This window comes from Glycine max, chromosome 13 (genome assembly GCF_000004515.6).
Source record: "Glycine max cultivar Williams 82 chromosome 13, Glycine_max_v4.0, whole genome shotgun sequence".
NCBI classification, from domain to species: domain Eukaryota; kingdom Viridiplantae; phylum Streptophyta; class Magnoliopsida; order Fabales; family Fabaceae; genus Glycine; species Glycine max.
This window is the reverse complement of record NC_038249.2, coordinates 28,445,993-28,470,362: the sequence shown is the minus strand read 5'-3', so window position 1 is coordinate 28,470,362 and position 24,370 is coordinate 28,445,993. Positions and strand designations below refer to the sequence as shown.

Below are 24,370 nucleotides of genomic sequence, written 5' to 3'. Positions count from 1 at the left end.
GGATTTGCGTGTGGATATCATTTTACCTGGGAGAGATGTTTGTAGAAGAGAAATTGTGCCAAATTCTAGCTTGTTTCTGTTTTTTGAATGAATTATATTGTAAAAGTAATTTACACCCACGCATATATAACCTATTTTCTTATTATATTATATACTAATGATAACTTTGTAAAAACTTAAAAAGAGTGATTTCTTATTATCCAATAATTCTTTCTCGCTCATTTAAGAATAAATTTTTAGAAACGCAGTATATTTTTTTCCTTTCCTTAACTAGACACACAAAAATTGAATTGAATTGTGTTGTTCTTGTTTCTTCACCTATTTTTACTTACGTATTACAAGTATCAATATAAGAAGTCCATCCTAATTCAGATAATCAAACCAGATTTCTGTGTAAAGCCTCAAATTTTCAGATATTATTGAAGGGTCTTTACAATCTAAATTTATGTTGTTAGTGATCACCACGCTCCATCCCACCTTTAAATTTGTGTATTAAAAATCCAGAGGAAAAAAAGTTGGTTCTAGTCTTATTTTTCAATTTACTCTTAAACTATCTGAATCTGCTGAAGAGTACAGATCAAGATCTATGTTCTTAGTTTATGGGAACACATTAGACGTCTATTAATTCACGTTAATATGGAATATTGTATATATTCTTAAGAGTTTCTCTACTATAACAAATGCAATTGGCCAAATACAATTCACATTACACAATCTATTTGGCACATATGAGACACTAGATACACCGAAATTATATATTCTGAACTCTGAAGGTAGGACTTTATTCACATGAATTACACAGCCACACAGTTATCAATCATTCGAGCAATTACAATCCACAATGCATGCATGGAAGATTTTTCTCAAAGGCACACAAGACAGAAGACACTTATTACAACAACAAAGGATAAGCTCACGATTTTCAACCATAACATGGATCAACCAGAGATTTCAATGGCCTTAACATCAGGCTTCTTAACCTCTTCCTTAGGAACAGTGACAGTGAGAACCCCATTTTCCATAGAAGCCTTCACTTCATTCACTTTTGCATTCTCCGGCAATCTGAACCTTCTCGTGAACTTACCACTGCTACGCTCCACGCGATGCCACGTGTCGTTCTTGTCTTCCTTTTCAACGTTCCTCTCTCCGCTAATCTGAAGAACCCTATCATCTTCAATCTGAACCTTGACTTCCTCTTTCTTCAGCCCTGGAATATCAGCCTTGAACACGTGTGCCTCTGGGGTCTCCTTCCAATCCACACGAGTGCTCACGAATGCAGAATTTTCAGCAGAAACAGAAGAAGTGGGAACATGAAAATCCTTGAAGGGATCCCACATGTCGAGTGAGAATGGATCGAACACGTTGCTCCTTCGGCCACCGAAGAAACCTGGAATCAGAGACATCTTTTGGTTTTTCTTAGCTGAGATTAGAAACTGGGGAGATTGTAATGAGATCGCAAACTGGTAACTTTTTTCTTCGTTTGATGACGACGAAGGGGATACGCGAGGTATTTAAAGGAAGTGAAAGGATGATCTTGTATGTTCCAGAAAAATCCTACTTTTTGCAATTTGGTTGAATTCACCAGTTTCAGATGATTCGATAAAAACGCCTGGAATTCTCCACACCATGTACGAAGGTTCTTGTTTACTACAAATCATTATATTTATTTTTCTTCCACTTCTGGACATCATTCATAAATACATTAATAGGTTTTTCCTATATTTTTCATTATCATATAGAAATTCTTTATACCTATAACAATGTTTCAAGGTAGTTATTTTCGTAATGCACTTTCTGAAATATTATTTTATTTTACTGTCCAGAATAAATAAATACGGAATAGAATATTGTTTTGTTTTTCAAAAAATACTTTTTGAAATGTTAAGAAAAATATCTAAAAAAATTCAAGCAGAACACTGAGACATAGAGGAGGATTGAAGTGCAGAAAATATATATTACCTCTATTCTAAAATAAGTGTCACATTTTGATAAAATAAATCGTTTTTTATTAAATACACTCCAATTCTTGGATTTCTTGGAATTCTCCAAAAAAAAAAAGAGATTGTGAGATATATTAAAAAGGTCAATAAATCTTAAAAAATATTTAGTTTTAAAATAAATTTAAAATAAATTTAAAATATTGTTAGAATGTTTATCATCTTATTAGTTGGCGACGGATAAAAAAATGCTATTAGTTGCCGAAAAGGACTCATAAGCCAGTTGCCCTGTCAACGTGGGCTCGTGGTTCCAATTCGTCCACGTGTCACAACGTGATTGAAAGAGGTGCCTTTGCGTTGCTATAAAAGCGAAGCCCACACCAAAATCATCATCAATCCAAATATTTAATCCTATCCTATCGTAGCAAAGAAAGAAAGAAAGAAAACCCTAGCTTACCTTTTCAACTTTCAAGGTACCTTCTGCTCCTCTTCTGTTTTCGATTAAGATTTCGGTTGTTAGGGTTTTATGCTTTTTTTTTTTATCGATCATCGGACCTGTCGAGCTATTTGAATTTTGATCTGGATTTTTTTTCGTGTCTTTGATTTTACCGTCTATATAATTACGCAACCTGGTATCCGTTTTGAAACTTTTGTTGATTATTTGGCTTTGTTTCAAATTATTTGTTGATTGAAAGTGATCCTGATGTTATGAGGTTATATATTTAATTTGTCAGAACTTGGGGCATGTATTGTGTATTGTATACAGGTAAAATCTCTATTGTTTAGATTTGTTAAAGGTATTTTCCTCGTCTATTTTGGATATCAATCTGATTGATTTATTTATTGGAATCGAGTTATCAAAAGCGTTGTTGTATTTTTGTTTTGTCCTGGCTTTAATTCTGTCTATGTTGTATATCACTGCACATGTAGTTTTGTAACTTGGTTTTCCTTGTTATATTGTTTGGGAGGGTTTGATGGACTAATTTTTCAATTTTTTTAAGCTGTAAATATAATGTTGGATAATTTTGCTTTCAGTTCTCTGATTTGTATTGTCTTTCCATTCTCTGTTCATGAACATTTTAATGGTTATGATAAAGAGTTGGTGACTGATTCATTTATTTTGTTGACTGTATTGTATATGTAGATGCAAATCTTCGTTAAGACACTCACTGGTAAGACAATCACCCTTGAGGTGGAGAGTTCAGATACCATAGATAATGTAAAGTCCAAGATTCAAGACAAGGAAGGGATCCCACCAGACCAGCAACGTCTCATTTTTGCTGGCAAGCAGCTTGAGGATGGACGTACACTTGCTGATTACAACATCCAAAAGGAGTCCACTCTTCACTTGGTGCTCCGGCTCCGTGGTGGAATGCAAATCTTTGTTAAGACATTGACCGGAAAGACAATCACCCTTGAGGTCGAGAGCTCTGACACCATTGACAATGTTAAGGCTAAGATTCAGGACAAAGAGGGTATCCCACCAGACCAACAAAGGCTTATCTTTGCAGGAAAGCAGCTAGAAGATGGCAGAACCTTGGCTGATTACAATATCCAGAAGGAATCTACCCTCCACTTGGTGCTCCGTCTTCGTGGTGGGATGCAAATCTTTGTCAAGACCTTGACTGGAAAGACAATTACCCTTGAGGTGGAGAGTTCTGACACCATTGACAATGTCAAGGCTAAGATTCAAGACAAAGAGGGTATCCCACCCGACCAACAGAGACTGATCTTTGCTGGAAAGCAGCTTGAGGATGGCCGTACCCTTGCCGATTACAACATTCAGAAAGAGTCCACCCTCCACCTGGTGCTCCGTCTTCGTGGTGGCATGCAAATCTTTGTCAAGACCCTCACTGGAAAGACCATCACCCTTGAGGTGGAGAGCTCTGACACTATTGACAATGTCAAAGCTAAGATTCAAGACAAAGAAGGTATCCCACCAGACCAACAGAGGCTCATTTTTGCTGGAAAACAGCTTGAGGATGGCCGTACCCTTGCCGATTACAACATTCAGAAAGAGTCCACCCTCCACCTGGTGCTCCGTCTTCGTGGTGGCATGCAAATCTTTGTCAAGACCCTCACTGGAAAGACCATCACCCTTGAGGTGGAGAGCTCTGACACTATTGACAATGTCAAAGCTAAGATTCAAGACAAAGAAGGTATCCCACCAGACCAACAGAGGCTCATTTTTGCTGGAAAACAGCTTGAAGATGGCCGAACCTTGGCAGATTACAACATCCAGAAAGAATCTACCCTCCACTTGGTGCTCCGTCTTCGCGGTGGTATGCAAATCTTTGTGAAGACTCTTACTGGGAAGACCATTACTTTGGAGGTAGAGAGCTCTGACACAATTGACAATGTGAAGGCCAAGATCCAAGACAAGGAGGGTATTCCTCCAGACCAGCAAAGGTTGATTTTTGCTGGGAAGCAGCTTGAAGATGGACGCACGCTGGCAGACTACAACATTCAAAAGGAGTCTACCCTTCACCTTGTCCTTCGTCTGAGGGGAGGTATGCAGATCTTTGTGAAGACTTTGACAGGAAAAACTATCACCTTGGAGGTTGAAAGTTCAGACACAATTGATAATGTCAAGGCAAAAATACAGGACAAGGAAGGTATCCCCCCAGACCAACAGAGGTTGATCTTTGCTGGGAAGCAACTGGAGGATGGAAGGACTCTTGCTGACTACAACATTCAGAAAGAGTCTACTCTTCACCTTGTCTTGCGTCTTCGTGGTGGGTTTTGAGTTTGAGAATGGTCTGCAGGTCCCTTGTTTGGTGTGAACTGAAGTATGTGAAAGTCTATAATCTGGTCTTTTCTTTTTTTATGTTCCTGAACTTTGTGTGTGTGTGCATCCCGGGTCCATTAGCGGACCTTGAAAAGCTATGAATGTGGACAATTTGCAATCATGTTTTAATGAATTTAGTACTTTCAATACCTTATGTTTTAGTATCAAATTTATTTAGTTCTTATGTTTTAGAAGTGGATTAATATCTACATATGGGCAGACGATGCTGCACATTGTTTTTCATTGCTTGTGCCGGAAATATGCTTTGACAGCTTTTGGAAGTAGGTTGAACTTTCACATAAAATTTCATCCCTTTTATCTATGTAAACCAACGGGACTATTGCCAATTGGAACCTTCCCATTCCCATTCATCATTTGATCAGCTCGGACACTGGAAACGTTGAATTGGTCAATTAAACGGATTAAATGCTATCAAACTTTTTTATTCTTGTTTTAAACTGATCGACTTTTCCGGTGTCTGAGCTGATCAAATATTTTTGTTTATAAGGGTGTCAAATATTTTTTTAGGAACGATTTTGAACTGTTTTTGCACTAATCCAAGACATGAATTAGTATCTTTAACTCTATTGATATGTAAACTATGGCACTTAAATGAAGTTCAAAATAAAATAACTCTTTAACTCAGTCAAAATCAAATGACTTTGAGCAACAATCAAATTGGACGTTGTTTAAAATACTAAACTAACTCAAACTTAATAATTACAACATCAAAAAATAAAACTAAAATTATGCATCACCAATAAAATTTAAGTACAAATGAAAAACAAAGCATAAATTAAAAATGTAATAAAAATTAACATTATTTTTAAAAGCAAAATAAAAAACCACATTGTAAATTTGGATTAGAGAATCTGAATTTATAGCATTTTTCTTTTAAAAAAAATACAGTGTGAATTCGGGTTTGTTCAATGCGAATTCACACCTTGAATCATAAGGGGTTTATTATGTAAATACTGGGAAGAAGGTTAATTAGGTAAATAATAAATAAAAAATTGAATTTAATATAAAATATTTTCAGTTCTTAATATTTCACCAACTTTAATTTTAAGTTTTTAAACTTTTATTTCATTCATCTTGTTCTTTAATATTTTTTTTGTTTGATTTTTTATTTTTGTCATCAAGTCTCTCCACTAAATGATGTAACATCTAATTTTTAATTATCTTAAAATATTTGTAACAAATTATTTTACTAGTTAAAAACCATAAAAATAAATTATGCGTGTGTATTTTAAATGACCAATGATCAAATTATTTTCAAAGTTACTTTAAGTAGAGTAATGTTTTTATATTTTTTTATTGTATTAAATTTTATTAATCTAATTGTGAAATTTTGTTTTTTTTTTGTATTTCAAGACCTTTTTTATACATAATTAAATTAATTTACTATATTTCAATTTAAATATACAAGTAAAAGTTGAGTATTTCTTCCGTCCCTACACATAAAACGCTTATAATTTATAATTAATTTATACCTATTAAGAAAAAAGTTAACTAATTTTTTTTCTGTAATTAATTCATTATTTTGTTAATGATATTAAATTTGTTTACAATTATTATATTTTCCAAAATCAAGTTTTTATAAGATTTAGAATTCTGTCAAAAAAAATATTAAGATTTAGAATTGAATTTGAATAATTTTTTTCATTAATATTTACACAAAAAGAAAATATAAATTATATTTCTCTGTAAACTAAAACCAATACATATACCTAATTTTTATAAAAAAAAAATCTCTCCTTAAAAATTTTCTAATTTATCTTATTTTTATCTATACATTATCTTAGAGAATTTATCTAGCACTAGTAAATTTTAAACTTGGGAGTTAAACCAATGTTATGAGGATATTATTTTAAAAAATTAAAATAAAAATATTTTTATTGAAAAAAAATGAAGAGACTGTTCATGAATTTTTTGATATCATCTTATGATTTATATATTTAATATTTTTTTCTTTTAATTACTTAAATGATGCTCTGAACTTGCTGGTTAACAAAACCCTTTAGTGCTGCACTTTGATGAGTCCAAATCAACCTGTTATCTTAATTTGGTAAGACATTGGTATTGACTTCTTGTATTAAGAAGATGGAACATGATAAATGCAGTTATTTCACATAGAGTGTCTCAGCATAACAAAAGCAATTAGCCAAATGTCAGATATTATTTTCACGGTCTATTTCTTGCCTACCTCACATATTCGATGACAATGACACACAGCAAAATTTTCTGAAAGCAGGTGTTAATTTTTATTCACTTCAATTACACTTGCACAACAACACAAGGCACAATTGTATGATCTTTCTCAAAATCACCATTGGAACACAAGACAAAGGACACTTATTACAACAAAGCAAATTTAAAAGCTCTCACGATTTTCAGTGAAACCAAGTTTAACCAGAGATTTCTATAGGCTTAACATCAGACTTCTTAACCTCTTCCTTTGGAATAGTAACAGTGAGAACCCCATTTTCCATACAAGCCTTTACTTGCTCCACTTTTGCATTCTCTGGCAATCTGAACCTTCTCATGAACTTTCCACTGCTACGCTCCACGCGATGCCACGTGTCGTTCTTGTCTTCCTTCTCAACGTTCCTCTCTCCGCTAATCTGAAGAACCCTATCATCTTCAATCTGAACCTTCACTTCCTCTTTCTTCAGCCCTGGAATATCAGCCTTGAGCACGTGTGCCTCTTGGGTCTCCTTCCAATCCACACGTGTGTTCACAAATGCAGAATTTTCAGCAGAAACAGAAGAAGTGGGAACATGAAAATCCTTGAAGGGATCCCACATATCGAGTGAGAATGGATCGAACACGTTGCTCCTTGGGCCACCGAAAATACTTGGAATCAATGACATCTTTTGATGTTACTTTAGCTAATAAGCTTTGAAAGTTGCAAAATTGCAATAAGATCGTAAACAGGAAATTCTGTAACTCTTCTCTTGTTTGATGATGTCAATGGGGACACTCGAGGTATTTAAAGGAAGTGAAAGGATACTCTTGTATGTTCCAGAAAAATATTGTTTACAATATAATGTTGTTTGCTATTTTAGCAGTTTTAGATGATTCGATAAACTTCAGGACTTCTCCACACGAATACGTACGTTCTAGCTAGTCTTCTACAACCTTCTAGATATATATATATATATATCATTTAATCAATATTATTATTACTACTTTGATCTATACGTTTTGTGGCCCACAGTACAGTAACTTAAACAAAAACATCAAAAAGTGCCCACAAAAAGACCCAATTTCAGAATTCTATAATGCCTAAGAATGAGGCAACACAACATATAGGCATTTGTGAGAAAAAAAATACAGGTAAAAAAAATATTAAAATCCACCCAAGTGCTAAATAATGCTCACAATTGTTTCCTATAGATTTCTAGGGAATTTTCATGATGTTAGGAGAATTTCATTCCATACTTACAGGGAAGGTGAGACTTGATACTGCAAACTTTTTATTTTTAAGACAATGAGCTAACTCCATAAGTCCAATAAATGAATTGCGTTGGGCTACAAAAATTTAAGCCCAAACTTAGTTTGGTGGATCTAAGATTTTACTGGCTCAAGGTGGACTAGCTTCTGATGGTTGAGTTGGACTATATATATTTTAGCCCCAAACTCTTTTGGAAACTATTATTGGCACTATCAGAAAAGCTAATTGCACTTCTCACATGGGGTATTTTTTATGTTATTATGAAATTACCCTTTTGACGAAAATACAATTAGGCTAATTATCTTATAAAATAATTAATGTTGCTATATGTAATACTAAATTTTTTAATGTATATTTAATACGCATGTAAATTTTGTGATAATTAATTTTGATCTAATAATTAATTTGTTTACATATATAAATTGTAAATAAAAATTATAGGTTTATTAACATAAATCTACTAATGTATTTTTTGATCTTGTTATAATTAATTTTGATCTAATAATGTATTTTTTTACATATATAAAATTTAAATAAAAATCATAGGTTTCATAAAAATTCATATATGTAAACATATTAATTATTATATCAAAATTAATTGTCACAAAATTTATTATCTAAATTTATATGTGCATTAAATATGCATTAAAAATTTTAGTGTTATATATAATAATATTAATTATTTTATAACATAATTGATATATTAGCTAAGTTGGTTAGAGTATCGTGTTAACAATGCGAAAGTCACATGTTTAATTTCTGCTTGGGTCATTAATTTGTAAAACATATTTTTGAGCGCGGTTGATTTGGGTGTATGAATTTTATGGATTGCCCAATCTATATCAATTTTACAGAAAGATAAAATGAGAATTTCGTAAATTATGCGGAGTGTACCATCAATTTACATGGTGCGCGTAGCAACACCCTTAAGTTAAAAGCCTAATAATAGTAGCCCAAAAAACGTGAAAAGCCCCAAAACTGAATCGAGACTCATAACCTCTCCGGTCTCCATCAAAACAAGGCACAGCAACGCTCAACTGCGCCGTGAGTGGGGTTCCGAGGACGGGAGAGAGAGCCAACGCGCCGGTTTTGACGGCGTTGGGAGTGGGATTCCGTGGCACAAACTCTTCTTCTCTTGCGCGTTCAGTTGCGCGAAGCAGCGTCAGGTGTGTTCAATTGCTCTGTTTTATGCAATTCTGTTTTTTTTTATTCTGCTAGGTAGTTGTTCATGTCTTGTGTTTTGGACTTTTGCTACTAAGCATTAGTGCAGTATTTTAAGTTGTTTTGTTTCCTTTTTTGTCATTTATGAATTCTGAATGTGGTTTGTTTAGCCAATGAATTTGTTATGCACTTATGCTTATGAATTTGACTATGAATTTAAGCTTAATTAAGTATATGATGTGTGATGTAAGTGTTTTTTTGTCATATTTTACCATGTTAGATGTATATATAAGAATTTAATAGCATATTGCATAAATTTTGATTTTATAAATCTTGTAGAATCTTACGTTTCGAGTTACGATTTCTCAGTTTACGATTCTGTGACCCCTTTCCGAGTCGGGGTAGAATCTTGAGTTTAACTACCATGGATAGCAGACCATGTTTATTTGCATTTGAATTGAATAGTTTACTATTTTCCAGTATTTTGATTTTCTGTTGTTTCTCTCTATTTGGGGTTGGGGTTTTTTAGGCTCTGCAAATGTCAATGGTGGATTTGGAGGGCAAAGAAGGTTACAGGCCTTCCACGGAGTACGTGGAAGACAGCAACGAAACACTCATTAACTTGACTGACTCAACCGAGCTTTTGTTTCTTAAGTTGCCTTCTTCCAATGTAAGTTTGTCTTTATGCTTATGGTTTTGATTATTTCTTTTTGAACTGAATCCCAACTACTGTTGCCAACTAAATGTAAAAAAATATATCAAAAGAATTGATATCGTTATCATCATCATTACAATAGTGAAAAAATCAAGTGCGATATCAAGCAAAGTTAAAAAAAAATAGTTCTTGTTTGGGTATCCCTTTTCCCTGTTGATTTCAGTCACGACATCACAGTTAAACTTCTGTTTGATCAAGTCTCTACTAAGCTTATTTTTTCTTGTTTTAGATTCTGTTTTGGTTGGGTTAAAACTCACCATAAACGTTTCATGTTGGTTTTTGTTGTGTTAGATCTCATCAAGGAATGTGGATAACTACATTCCTACATAATACCTCTTTCAATTTTCTGATGTTTATTCCCCTCTTACAATTATAGGATAATATAAATTACTTTTAGATTTCGTTCTATTTGAATGTGCTGGTATCTGTATTGCCGGGTTTCCTTCCATCTAGGATATAGATGGTGGAAGAGCATCTGCTTGATGTTATGTTAATCATTGTCCTTATTGTCTTACTTGATATGTGTATGATGTTGGCCAGGATTTTTTATCTGACATACATGGGCAGAAATTGTTTCTCACTCTTCATAATGATGGTAAACTAGCCAGCTTCAAGGATTCGTCAGGTAAATAAAGTGAATCAGATGTGGCAACATCAATGCTATGATCTCTCTTTCAATATATTTATCTTGATCTTCAAAATGACCTTTTTTTATGTCTGTGATATGAATATGATTGTTTTGCAAGTGCCTTAATTTTTATGTTATGTTGGCAGGTAAAGTATATGATTTTGTAAGCTATTCTGCTCAGGAGCCAGACGAAACAGTTTTTGTTTCCTCTACAGAACCAAAAATAGGTATGCATCCATTGATATTATTATTTTTTGTTTGAATCTCCTCCTGTTACTATTATATGAAGGATGATAATCACAGTAAGGTAAATATGATGGCAACATGGTAGCCTTAATCAATCTTTCTTGTTCCTTCATTTCATGTTCAATGCAAGAATTCGATGAGAATGATTCAATTTATTGTTACTATTATTTGAGGTAGAATCTCAAGTCATTAGGACATGAAGATGGGGCAGTGGCTTGTTTTGCAAACTTAGGTCTAATGAATATTTTTATATATAGTTGCGCCCCAAGAGTAGACTGAGTACAGTTTTTTACAATGATGTTGGATGTACCTAATGCAACATCCAAGAGTTAGTGCCTCAATGTGTTTTTTTCAGCCTAATATAGTCTGAGTTAATGAGTTGCGAAAGAGCTTATTTGCTTCAGTTTTTTCTTTCAATAAATTGCTTTTATTTTTTTCTTGAACCACTTTTAAATTTTTAGTGTATTACTTTGTTTAACCTTCTAAAAAACTCGGAATCTTAGGTCCTGTTCGGCGTGGTTTTTCGTTTTCAGTTTTAAAATATTTGAAAATCAAACCCAGTTTTCGTTTTGAATTTTTAATTTCAACCTTAGTTTTGAAAACTGTTGTAAAATACAAAAGGAACCTCAGAATCAATTTCAAAATCAACATTTATGAATTTTTCAGAACTCTAAGAAAATTGAATGTTCTTTATGAATTTGCATGAATTCAGAAATTAACAATAGAAATCTATACTAAAAATCAACAGATCTCAAACAGGAATAAAAAAGGGAAACAAAAGATCTCAAAAAACATTATTACACAATATCAAACAGGAATCAACACAAGAAATGAAGATCAATAATGGAAACCAAAAATCTCAGAAGAAATCAATACTAAAAATCAAAAGATCTCAAGCAAGAATCAAAAAGAAAAATTAGACCCAAAATCAACAAGAATCAAGACATGTTCCCGAGTGCACTCTCCATTCTTCTTGCCGCAAACCCAACCCTGATTACTTTGCCGTTGTGGTAGCATGGAATGCGCTGCGTCGACTTTGATCCCACCATGTCGCAATCGGCAGCAGAGGTGACGACGAGGGTGGCAGCAGAACCGATGGTTTTGCATACACGCTAGGTCAGATCTGAGTTAGATCTGGCGTCATCGGTGATGCATAAACGTGCGGTGGTGGTGGGCAGCGAGGATGTTAGAGAAGGGTGGCAATGTCGTTTCGTAACAGAAGAAGACGAAGTTGCAAGGTTTGATGCTGCCACAGCTGGTGGCTGACCCGCATTGGGAAAAAACGAGATGACGAAGGACGGTGAAGGTGTTTGGGTCATGGCTTCGCAAAGTTATGGTGAGCCAAGGGAAGTGCAGAGGTGGCGAAGGAGAACGATCTTTGGGGGAGAAAGTGGCTGGCGGTGGGAGGCAGACAACGACGGTAGGAGGCCGACGGTGGGTGGCTAGAATCAACAGAGAAGATTATGGAAGTTGGACAGAGAGCAACATGAAGGGGGAGAGCAAGCAGCGTGAAGGGAGAAACCAGTCCCTTGGGTTTAGGGTAAAACCAATAACAGAAACCCATAAACCTATTTTTTTTGTTTTTGAAATGGGATGAAAACTATTTTGAAAAGAACTAAAAAACCAACCCAGTCCCATTTTAGCCAAACGTGTTTCTGTTTTGAAATTGCATTTTAAAACCAAAAAATGGAAACCCATAACCACCCTAAACGGGGCCTTAAAAAGGCCATATTTCTCTTTTTTTTTTTAAGCTACTTTAAGTAGCTTCTGAAAAACTTCTAGAAGTTGGTCTTTATCTCTGCCAAACTGACCAACCAACCCATTTCTTCTGCATCTGCTTGTAATTTTGATGGATTTCAAGTGTGTTTTCTATCCTTGCGTGCACCACGAAACCTCTGATCAGAGGTTTGAATTTTCTGCTAAATTCATTCTGCCAATGTTGTTATTCCTAACAGAAGTATGTGAATATAAGTCCAATATTCATGTAACATTGGAAGTTAAATTGTATGTAGAGTAGCAAATGATTTACTTGTGAACTTGATCAGTGTTGTTTTTTTTCTTTAGTGATGTTTTTCAGACTGTGGTTTGGATTCACGCGGATCTCACTTCCATTTTTGTTTTTTCTCTCCCTTTTAGATGACTGGTTCATGGGAATGCTATATTAGTACTTCTAAATTTTATTACTCACAGGTTTTTAATTTTATATCAAAGTTCAAGCACTAAGAGAAATGAATTCTTTTACTCTACTGCAGGAAAGATTTCAAGGCGAGTTTCCACTGTCCATTACTCTGATCCTAAAGAACTTGAAAATCTCAATTCAACTAACGCAAAACATGCCCATGGAAATTCTTCTGGAGTCACAGGGACAACTTCATCTCGATATTTTCCTATGCAAAGTAGTGGAGCAGCTTCATCAAAAGGTAGCAGACAGAGAAGCTCTCTAACTGAAGCTAGTGAGCCATCTAGTATTTCAAAACGAAGACATGCGTCTAAATCTAAATCCAACTTGTCCGAGGCCTCACATGGTCACAGCACTGGCATTTCCTCCATGTCCCCGGATCATTCTCATGAAGGAAAAGCAAAGAGAAGAAAACATAAGGAATAATAATGTTTCCTATACTTGCCGTTGGCCTATTTATGGTGCAATATTTAGAGGTTACATTCTACCTGGCCTTTAAATATGTCCGGAAAGAATAGTGCTAAACTTTTTATGTTGCAGAAGGACGATAAATTTAAATGTTTGCATTCTCTTTTTTGTCTTTTTTTTCCCCTTGTTTTGCAAATGTTCATTTGCTTCAGTTGGACAATGTTCACTGGCGTGTACTGAAGGGCGATATTAATTTTATTGTTGTTTCTCTTGTGGTTTGGTTTTTTGACTCCAATGTTTTTAAAACCATTCTGGCAACGCACATCATGGCCCTGCCCTTCTAATTTTATGGTCAAAATATCCTTAAGATTGATGATTTTACTTGTTGACAATTTTAGCTAATTCAAATTGTAATTAACCTTGTTTTTCAAGGGTCTATGGTTTTTATTCTTATAATATTAATCATTTAAACTTTATCTAAAAGACGAATTGATGATGAATTCATGGTCCTAAAAGACACCCAAAATCTGGAGTTAGGCTTAGGCATAGTAGAATTCTACAATTGGGCTTTTAATGGATCCCTTCGGCCTTTTGTTCTACTTGTTTGGCTGTATTATACTGTGACCAAAATAATATTTATGAGGCTATTCTATTTCCACTCTCTTTTTTGTTAAGTACACTCCTTCCCTTCTTCTAAAATCAAATTACTTTAATAATATTCAAACCTTCTCCCTCACGGACTCCCTTTTTCAGCACAACAACACACTCTCCTTTTTCATAGCAATAACACTTTTCCTTCTCTTTCATCACATTCTCATATTTCTTTCACTTCCTTCATCCCCTTCAATCTCTTGTTTTAGTCTCCCTTCTTCCCTTGCTTGCTTTATGCTTTAGTGTTAGGATGTTTTCATCCTCCAAACTTAAGTTGTTGTAGTGGACCAAGTCAAAGTGCTCGGAGTGAAGGACCAATATGAATTACTCCTTTTGTTCCATAGTAAGAATCGTCTTAGATTGTTTTACACAAACTAAAAAAAGTTAATAAATAGATGAAATAGAGTGAGAGTTTTATAAAACTAACCTTATTAAAAAGATAAAAGAGAATAGAATTAATACTACCTTCATCTCAATAAATATTGTCATAGATTGTTTTACATAGACCAAGAAAATCTAATAAATAAAAGAAAGAGAGTAAGTTTTACAAAACTAATCTTATTAAAAAGTTCAAAAAGGATAATATTAATATTATATTAAAAAATCTAAATTGACATTTATTAGGAGTATTAGTAAAAAAAAATAATTAATATTACATTGAAAAATCAAATGTGATATTAATTTTGGGATAATTTTTTTTTTCAAATGCAATACTTTTTATGAGACAAACAGAAGTATTAGATTGAAAAACTAAAGTAATATTTATTAGAATTATTGATAGAAAAAAAATCATTAATGTTATATTGAAAAGTTAAATATGATACTTATTTTGGGACGATTTATTTTATCAAATGTGATACTTATTTTATAATAGAGGTAATATATATTTTCTCCACTTCAATTCCTCTTCTATGGTCTCAGTGTTCTGCTTGAAATTTTTTAGATATTTTTCTTAACATTTCAAAAAGTATTTTTTGAAAAACAAAACAATATTCTATTCCGTATTTATATATTCTGGACAGTAAAATAAAATAATATTTCAGAAAGTGCATTACGAAAATAACTACTTTGAAACATTGTTATAGGTATAAAGAATTTCTATATGATAATGAAAAATATAGGAAAAACCTATTAATGTATTTATGAATGATGTCCAGAAGTGGAAGAAAAATAAATATAATGATGTGTAGTAAACAAGAACCTTCGTACATGGTGTGGAGAATTCCAGACGTTTTTATGGAATCATCTGAAACTGGTGAATTCAACCAAATTGCAAAAAGTAGGATTTTTCTGGAACATACAAGATCATCCTTTCACTTCCTTTAAATACCTCGCGTATCCCCTTCGTCCTCATCAAACGAAGAAAAAAGTTACCTGTTTGCGATCTCATTACAATCTCCCCAGTTTCTAATCTCAGCTAAGAAAAACCAAAAGATGTCTCTGATTCCAGGTTTCTTCGGTGCCCGAAGGAGCAACGTCTTCGATCCATTCTCACTCGACATTTGGGATCCCTTCAAGGATTTTCATGTTCCCACTTCTTCTGTTTCTGCTGAAAATTCTGCATTCGTGAGCACTCGTGTGGATTGGAAGGAAACCCCAGAGGCACACGTGTTCAAGGCTGATATTCCAGGGCTGAAGAAAGAGGAAGTCAAGGTTCAGATTGAAGATGATAGGGTTCTTCAGATTAGCGGAGAGAGGAACGTTGAGAAGGAAGACAAGAACGACACGTGGCATCGCGTGGAGCGTAGCAGTGGTAAGTTCGTGAGAAGGTTCAGATTGCCGGAGAATGCAAAAGTGAATGAAGTGAAGGCTTCTATGGAAAATGGGGTTCTCACTGTCACTGTTCCTAAGGAAGAGGTTAAGAAGCCTGATGTCAAGGCCATTGAAATCTCTGGTTGATCCATGTTATGGTTGAAAATCGTGAGCTTATCCTTTGTTGTTGTAATAAGTGTCTTCTGTCTTGTGTGCCTTTGAGAAAAATCTTCCATGCATGCATTGTGGATTGTAATTGCTCCAGTGATTGATAACTGTGTGGCTGTGTAATTCATGTGAATAAAGTCCTACCTTCAGAGTTCAGAATATATAATTTCGGTGTATCTAGTGTCTGATATGTGCCAAATAGATTGTGTAATGTGAATTGTATTTGGCCAATTGCATTTGTTATAGTAGAGAAACTCTTAAGAATATATACAATATTCCATATTAACGTGAATTAATAGACGTCTAATGTGTTCCCATAAACTAAGAATATATATCTTTATCTGTACTCTTCAGCAGATTCAGATAGTTTAAGAGTAAATTGAAAAATAAGACTAGAACCAACTTTTTTTCCTCTGGATTTTTAATACACAAATGCACAGACAATTTAAAGGTGGGATGGAGCGTGGTGATCACTAACTACATAAACTTAGATTGTAAAGACCCTACAATAACATCTGAAAATTTGAGGCTTTACACAGAAATCTGGTTTGATTATCTGAATTAGGATGGACTTCTTATATTGATACTTGTAATACGTAAGTAAAAATAGGTGAAGAAACAAGAACAACACAATTCAATTCAATTTTTGTGTGTCTAGTTAAGGAAAGGAAAAAAATATACTGCGTTTCTAAAAATTTATTCTTAAATGGGCGAGAAAGAATTATTGGATAATAAGAAATCACTCTTTTTAAGTTTTTACAAAGTTATCATTAGTATATAATAAGAAAATAGGTTATATATGAGTGGGTGTAAATTACTTTTTCAATATAATTCATTCAAAAAACAGAAACAAGAATTTGGCACAATTTCTCTTCTACAAACATCTCTCCCAGGTAAAATGATATCCACATGTAAATCCAAGGAACAGAGAGTTTGTCCGCTAATAATCCTCTTCACCTTCCGAAACATCATTTAAAACAACAACACAACATTATGCTCAAAACATCCAATCCATTAATAATCCAACTTGTCTCTGCAATTTGTAACTTATAAGTTTGTAAAGGTATTGATCATTAGATTTCAAGAAAATAGGAGTCACACCAACGATGCTTTTTGTTTGCCTTGTATAAATGTTTTTTTGTTCTCAGTTTTCATGCTACTAGCTCCGTGGGGGAGGTTTAGTGCATGTTTAATTACTTTGTTAACAATGTAAACATGAAGTAAAATGAAATTGAAGAAGAAGAAGAAAGAAGAAAGAAAAGAGAAGCACTAGAATTTTAATCTTATGATCAAGTTTATCATTTCGCATGGTGCAAAAGTGACATCAATTATAAGATTATTAATATAACTTTTTGTATTAGATGGATGAGATTTCTACTTTTTCTCTCTTTTTTTTTTTCATTCTTTTCCAATTTATCCTCGATGGTGTTGAGGTAGAAAAACTTCACCTCCCCACTAGCACTCCTCCGATGCCACCACCGCCTACAGTGGCATGGCAACCATCGAATGTGAATGTTGCCATCATCTAAACTTTCAACTTCTGTATTCGGAAAACTACTATTTATGAATCAAGAATTTAAGTGAATGAATTCAGAAACAAGAACTTGGAGCAAACAAAATCAATTCATGAAACACATGTAAAAACGCGATCAAGAAATGAATAAAATTGAAGATCCAGAAATTACAAATCAAATCAAGATTGAAGACCATGAATCCTGATAACTTTTCTTGTCAATTTCAGTGTTTCTCATATTTTATAAATACTTGGAAATTATTGAATCCCACAACTACTTACAATAATATCATGGTTTTTAATTCTTGAACTTAACGTGATCCAATTTTATGTGGTAGAATCATAAATTATTGTTTATATGATTTTAAAAGTAATTTATAAAATTTAATAAATTTATTATATATAATTGTTATTATTAAATGATAGTATAAGTATATAACATTTATTCTCTTTTAATTTTATAACTTAAATTTATGGTTAGAAAAAAAGAAAATACCTTATGTATTTTCCAAATAATACTCGTTTGTCATTATAGTGTATCTTTTTACTTTTTAATTTTTTTATACTATTAGATTCTTGTATCAATTTTTTAAGAGTTATTGTTGTGTTAATTATTATTTTTAAGGATAATTGGGTTAATTCTCCCCTCTCTCTCTCTCTTTATTTTTTATATATATATATATAAAAAACAATTATTTTAAATGAGAGTGGTTTTAAGATTTTTTTACTAAGATGATTTTTTTAAATTTTTTATATGGGTAAATTTATTATTTTTAATATTTTTATTTTTAACTTGAAAAAATATATATAAAACAATTTATTATTTTTTATATGGGTAATTAATTAAAAATAATAATATATTACATTATAAATTGAAAATATATTTTATATGTTTAAATATATTTATATATTTATTATAAATTCAATTATATAAAAAATATTTATATTACACGGTAGTTATTAATTATTAATACCGCTAATAGTTTGAAATTTATTAATTTATTATTGTTGACATTTTTTTCGGTTATAAAAAATACAGAAACCTTCTATTGAAGACTAGAACCTTCTCCAAGAAGTCCAGAAGTTTTTCGAACTATCTGAAAGTGTGCAATCAACCAAATCGAAACCAGATTTTTCTGGAACATGTCAAGGTGGAAATTGAAGATGATAGGGTTCTTCAGATAAGCGGAGAGAGGAACGTTGAGAAGAAAGACAAGAACGACACGTGGCATCACGTGGAGCGTAGCAGTGGTAAGTTCATGAGAAGATTCACATTACAGGAGAATGCAAAAGTGAATGAAGTGAAGGCTTCTATGGAGAATGGGGTCCACACTGTCACTGTTTCAAAGGAACGGAACTAGAAAAAATATTTTTTTACGACAACATTCATAAAAAATGTCTTAGAATATGAAACAATGATAATTTTGTAAATATGGGATTAAGATATGATACCCTTTTCCCTAGTTGAAAACTGTTGTGTTTTGTTCGTTTACCTGAGGATTTTGTGATCTTGTGTGTTTTCTGCTAAAATTTCATAAGGCAAATAAGATTACAGCGAATTTAATAATTTACCAGCTATTGAAGGTGTAAAATGAGATTAGCTTTCATTTATTAACAACTAAGTATAACGCAAAATCTTGCAGCAATGTGACAAGTGATAACAGCAATCTCGTGCACTATGATTAAGATTATGTATGATGAAATTAATTAGAAGTTAAAAAATTAAATTATTGAATTATAAGTATTTAGTAAAATTACTATTTTAAAAATGTTAAAAATTACAAAGAAATTATTTTAAAAGAAGTGTTTACTGGAGAATCAAATAAACTTTTTAATTAATAAAAATAATTAAAAATTAACTTAAATATTTTATCAAACATAATCTAAATTGTTATCATATTAATTCACAGACTAATGGAGCAATAGCAATTCTGGATAATCCCGAGGAGAATATTTTTTACATTACAGAAGGATAACAGCACGGCACCTAATATGAACTCTGAAAGGAGGAGTTTACAGGGTTTTATTGAACCATACTCAAGCAGGGAAAAGAAAGAAAATTTGTGTTTCTTCTCTTTGCTAATTGTTAATTTTAAATAAAAATGACTTATTTATTATCTATAATATAAAAAAAAAATCTTGAATTATTAACTCAATTTTAATGGATCTTAACTCGGTCAATGCTATTAGGATATTGTCAGATATTAATCATTGGCTATAAACCGTGTGATATCAGTCATCAGATATCAATCAATCGAAATGATTATTTTGACGATCATCTTAATCGCCTAGCCCAAATAGGTTATCAAGTTAAATAAGTCCAAATAATTTTAGGGTCAACAATAGTTGAAAATTATGATTGAATAAAAAAACAGAATATCTTTTATATTTTTAAAATAATACCCGTTTGACTTTATTGAAGGTGCCTCTCTTTAGGCTTTTTTATTTTATATTATTAGATTATTGTATCAATTTAGTTGTTTTTTTTAAGAATTATTGCGATGTTATATTTTTTATATTGTTGACAGTTTGAATATTTTTTATTTTAAAATCTAAATAAGTTAAGGTATAAAAGGGGTGAATATTAAAACAACACAAAGTACTTATAAATATGAACAATAGAGTAATCATTAAACATTCATTACCATCTAGAAGTTCTTGTCAAAATAGTACTAATATAATGCGAATTCAACACGCAAATCATAAATTAATTTGCAACTTTTAATAATGCCGACATCCGTGTGTTTCACACTTACACTGTGTATAATTTCCAATAACCTGTTCAAATATACCCAATCCAGTTTTGTGTTTTGGTCAACTGTTAAGACCTCTTTAGTTTGTGGAGACTGGAAACAAATCATCAAGTTTTATGGGCGAATAAGACAAAACTAATATTACAATTGAGTCAATGACAACCAATAAAGTAATAAACAACTTTTCAAGCTTCTTCTTTCTTTTGTTTTAGCTCATGCATGGTTCAAACACTAAAAAAAATATCAAAAGACTAGATGCCCCAGCATTCATGGTTGGGTTACACGTCCACAGTGAATTTTCGTTGTTTTTTCTTGGCATGATAGGGAATATGGTTCTTATCAAGTTAATTTACACATTAGATGTTCTAAACGGATCAAAGTATCAGATGAGTTAAGAGAATAAGCAGCAATCATGATGGATTTCATTGTCATTCGAATTTTGTAGGCTTTAGTATCTATAAATAATTCAACATTTTTACATGATAAACGACTACATATCTTGTATTTTCTAGTGCTCCTCCTACCTGATTCTGATCGCATGATTAATTTAACTTTTTACATTAAAAAGAGAATATAATACAATAAGTTCTACAAGAAGTTGGTGAAGAATTCATACTTAAACGTATGTAAGCTCACTAAGGCCATAATGTCACACTTCCACAAAAATTTATATTCCCTCAAACATCACCAATTTTTCCATTTAGTACATGTATTGAAAATATAAATTATAGGGGAAAACATTTTCAAAGAAGTGATTATAAGTAACTTATAAAAAGGTATTTTCTTTAAATTAAATAATCCAAATGCATATTTATGGTGCATAGAAAAGTAGTTAATGATACATTAGTTGAATAGTTTTTTTTTCAATCTATCTAAAAGAGAAAATTCCAACTTCTTCATCAGATTCCACTTGAGAGGGAGCATAAGGGTCCTGGAGTTCTCTTGAGTCAAGGGAATCATAATATGCCAATATAATAAAATAGGTCTTTCCATAAGCAAGAAAACTTCTATTTTTTTGTTTTCAGATAGTAATACATCTCCAGTTAAGATGCTTACAACTTACAAGGGTGGGATAAAAGGATAACTATGATCAGATTCAGCACTATATGTCAAAGGTGCAGCTGTGACAATATACCAAAATTAGTCTATAACATGGATTGTCAGATAACCAACGAATCCCACTAGAGGTATCCTTCATTCAAGATCCTTAACGATGGATCTCGTGTTGATTATTCTTCTGAAAGCACCTTACAGCTTCCATTATTCACCTAACAAAGTTGAAAGAAACAGTTCCTGCACAAAACCAGATCTCCCAGCAGCTTGTCTCATCCGTTTCTCGCGCTCTTCAGTACTCAAGGAGGGACCAAAACTGCATAAAGAGACAGATCAAAGCTGTGATACACAGATCATTCTTGGATAATGATGAAGCATGCACACTATGCATGAATAATGTGTCCAGTTTATCCACACAAATACACAACTACAGTGAACTATTATCTGTTCCTAGATGAATGAAGAAAAGAGATCATTATTAAGGTCACAAACAAATCATGCTTCTTCCCACCCTGACATTACATTCTGATCATTTGATGATGTAAAAAATAATTCTGAGTTGAGCTCTGATAGGAAAAAAATGCAACACCAATTCCGTAGCATGGCCAATATTTGAGACATGTTCTAGATTTTGGATAAGTAATAAGCAGGATGGAAATCATATATATTAAGAGGATAATCACTCAACACAAGGGTTTGGACAGATAAATGCATTTTGATTAGTGTGTTTCATGATGACTTGAGGGAGTGAACATTTTAACGAATTCCAAAATCTCATTTAATTGAATACTGATTAGGGAGCCAAAATTCATTAAAAAGCACCTTGATTTCCAAATATGTTCAGGCGTCGCATTTTTGGCAGAAGAATTCTCAGCACTTGTTACCACAGATTTTGAAATTTCTTCAGCTTCACAAGCAGGGAAGTTCAAAATAAATGAGGATAGGAATGGATCAGTAGCAGCAGCATTAGATACGGCTGCAGCTACACTATTTGACCGGTATCCACCACCACCTCCACCACCAAGAAGCACCTGTAGATGAGCCTCACGAAGATCTCGACCCAAAAGGGACAATGTCTGACTGTTTGGAATAGCAACTCTTCTTAACCTGCGCCTTCTCTGTAAGTAATCCTCAGTTAAGGGAAGCAATTCAAGTTTTTCAATTTTCACTTGAGAAACAACCCATTATCTGAGCAAGCTAAACAATATTCAATAAAAAATAACAGTACAAAGGATATCTTTAATAAATGCCCATGTTGCAGCGTTATGTGACTTAACATGTTCCGTGCAACTTTATCGGAGCATATAGGACAAATCTGCATCCCAGAAAAACAAAGCATATCAGACTACCATAACCAGATTAGAGATCATTCAATCATTGAGGCAGGGATTAAAGTAACAAACACAATAAAGACACTGGTTAATCATTGATCTTCAGCCTCTTCATTTTCCATTATATAGCTTATTGGTACATATTATTCAAACTAAGTACTTCAGATTCTATATTTTTTCTTTTATATAGTTCATTCAAACAGATTCTTCAAATATATGCACATGCAGACATACACATAATGAAGTGAAGCCTAATAGAGCAGCCTGCCCATACCAATGATCACAAGATTGTTAATAACAGGTAACATTTACAATTTAGGATTCAGAAGATCATCAATCAACAGGTTACTTTTTATTAAATGATATATAATCATTTCCTGTCACAAAAAGTAGTTGTTAAGAACATACCTCCTGGACGATCTTGGATATATTGTATATATGACTTGAGCATAGGCATACAATACACAAGGGCAACTAAAAAGAATTAGATAGAGACAAACAATTCTCCTTGGAGCCATATGCTCGAAGAATATCTTGGCAGAAAGAAAAAGGTTATTATATAGGGTGTTCTATGCCCTTGAACCCTTTTCTTTCTATCTTACCTTTGGATCCTTGATTATGTAGTCATTATGATAAATGACAAACTTACAACTAAACCAACAAGTCCTCTCGACATGCAAATTCCTCCTCCACAAAGTTCTAAATTAATCAATTACATACATTTTCGAGCTAATTTCCCTCATCACTTCTTGAGTTATCAGAACTAAATTGCAAACCTTCTACCAAAAATGTATAACCATGTCAGGAACCTATAGCAGATTACTAGTCCAAGATCCTAAATATAAATAACTGAAAAATACTTCATTTCCTTACATGTTTTTTGTATGTTTGGAATCATGTTGAAACCACGGTGCCACCACGATTTTTCCTCCACCCCAAAGAGTATCACAGTTTAAGGCTGCCATGGTTTTTCAACATGATCCACCACGGTTCCATACATACTGTTAGAACTCTTCTGAGATTGAAATATAAATAAAATTCAAATCTCTATAGGTTCCCTCTATACATACTATGCTAACATGCTTCCAAGAAAATACTAATCTTCCGACAACTCTACTATCAAGGCTACCAATTTCTCTAAGTAAAAGAAACGAAAATCTAGCTCTAGATTTCTTTTTTTTTTCTTTTTCTTTTTTGAATCGAACAATCAACATAAAAGAACAAAACATAGATTTAAATTGCAACATGGGAAGGAAATGAAAATCAGAGATAAGAAAGAACAGGCTCCTACCGTGACTCTTGATTCACAAGAATGTTCATCTTCAAGATGAGAACACAAAGACGCGATGTCAAAGTCTTCATAACAATAGGGGCAAGGGAAATCGGGTCTCACCTCTTCTTCCATATCAAAATCATCGATTCCCAACCGATCTGAAACACCCCAGATGATCAAAATTGCAAAAAATCAGATTTTGATTGAACACAGATGATTTTTTTTCCTCAAAATTATAAAACATGAATTTCCATAACATAATCAACACGAACCTAAGTGAGAGTTTGGATGGTGATGCTGAAGCGTGTATTGGCGTTTAGCGGCGGCAAGACGCGAGGTCCAGAAGTCAGAATCCAT

General features: G+C 33.0%; 6 protein-coding genes across 7 annotated transcripts; 3 read left to right on the top strand and 3 right to left on the bottom strand.

Annotated features, from left to right (window-relative positions):
- Positions 1-600: 600 nt before the first annotated feature.
- Positions 601-1,601, bottom strand: HSP17.5-E (17.5 kDa class I heat shock protein). The gene has a single exon (NM_001249269.2). It carries the CDS (start codon positions 1,401-1,403, stop codon positions 939-941), a length of 465 nt encoding a protein of 154 aa, NP_001236198.2. The 5' UTR covers positions 1,404-1,601; the 3' UTR covers positions 601-938.
- A 656-nt stretch (positions 1,602-2,257) lies between these two features.
- On the top strand, positions 2,258-4,872 carry LOC121173310 (polyubiquitin). The gene is made up of 2 exons (XM_041008191.1): positions 2,258-2,410; positions 3,082-4,872. Exon 2 carries the CDS (start codon positions 3,082-3,084, stop codon positions 4,681-4,683), a length of 1,602 nt encoding a protein of 533 aa, XP_040864125.1. The 5' UTR covers positions 2,258-2,410; the 3' UTR covers positions 4,684-4,872.
- A 2,134-nt stretch (positions 4,873-7,006) lies between these two features.
- Positions 7,007-7,691, bottom strand: HSP17.6-L (17.6 kDa class I heat shock protein). The gene has a single exon (NM_001360350.1). It carries the CDS (start codon positions 7,596-7,598, stop codon positions 7,134-7,136), a length of 465 nt encoding a protein of 154 aa, NP_001347279.1. The 5' UTR covers positions 7,599-7,691; the 3' UTR covers positions 7,007-7,133.
- A 1,475-nt stretch (positions 7,692-9,166) lies between these two features.
- Positions 9,167-13,798, top strand: LOC100814011 (uncharacterized). Of its 2 annotated transcripts, XM_041007822.1 has the most exons (6): positions 9,167-9,246; positions 9,283-9,348; positions 9,873-10,013; positions 10,599-10,683; positions 10,833-10,913; positions 13,185-13,798. In XM_041007822.1, exons 3-6 carry the CDS (start codon positions 9,882-9,884, stop codon positions 13,535-13,537), a joined length of 651 nt encoding a protein of 216 aa, XP_040863756.1. In that variant the 5' UTR covers positions 9,167-9,246; positions 9,283-9,348; positions 9,873-9,881; the 3' UTR covers positions 13,538-13,798. The 2 variants fall into 2 exon arrangements, with proteins under 2 accessions (XP_040863756.1, NP_001276266.2); NM_001289337.2 differs by having other exon boundaries at positions 9,193-9,348; positions 13,185-13,790.
- Positions 13,799-15,406: 1,608 nt separating this feature from the next.
- On the top strand, positions 15,407-16,407 carry LOC100812935 (17.5 kDa class I heat shock protein-like protein). The gene has a single exon (NM_001254024.3). The coding sequence runs from the start codon at positions 15,605-15,607 to the stop codon at positions 16,067-16,069; it is 465 nt and encodes a 154-aa protein (NP_001240953.1). The 5' UTR covers positions 15,407-15,604; the 3' UTR covers positions 16,070-16,407.
- Positions 16,408-21,616: 5,209 nt separating this feature from the next.
- On the bottom strand, positions 21,617-24,370 carry LOC100812399 (protein DEHYDRATION-INDUCED 19-like). Its single transcript, NM_001281957.1, has 5 exons — positions 24,286-24,370; positions 24,032-24,171; positions 22,647-22,724; positions 22,232-22,533; positions 21,617-21,725 (listed from the first exon to the last, which is right to left on the bottom strand). Exons 1-5 carry the CDS (start codon positions 24,368-24,370, stop codon positions 21,617-21,619), a joined length of 714 nt encoding a protein of 237 aa, NP_001268886.1.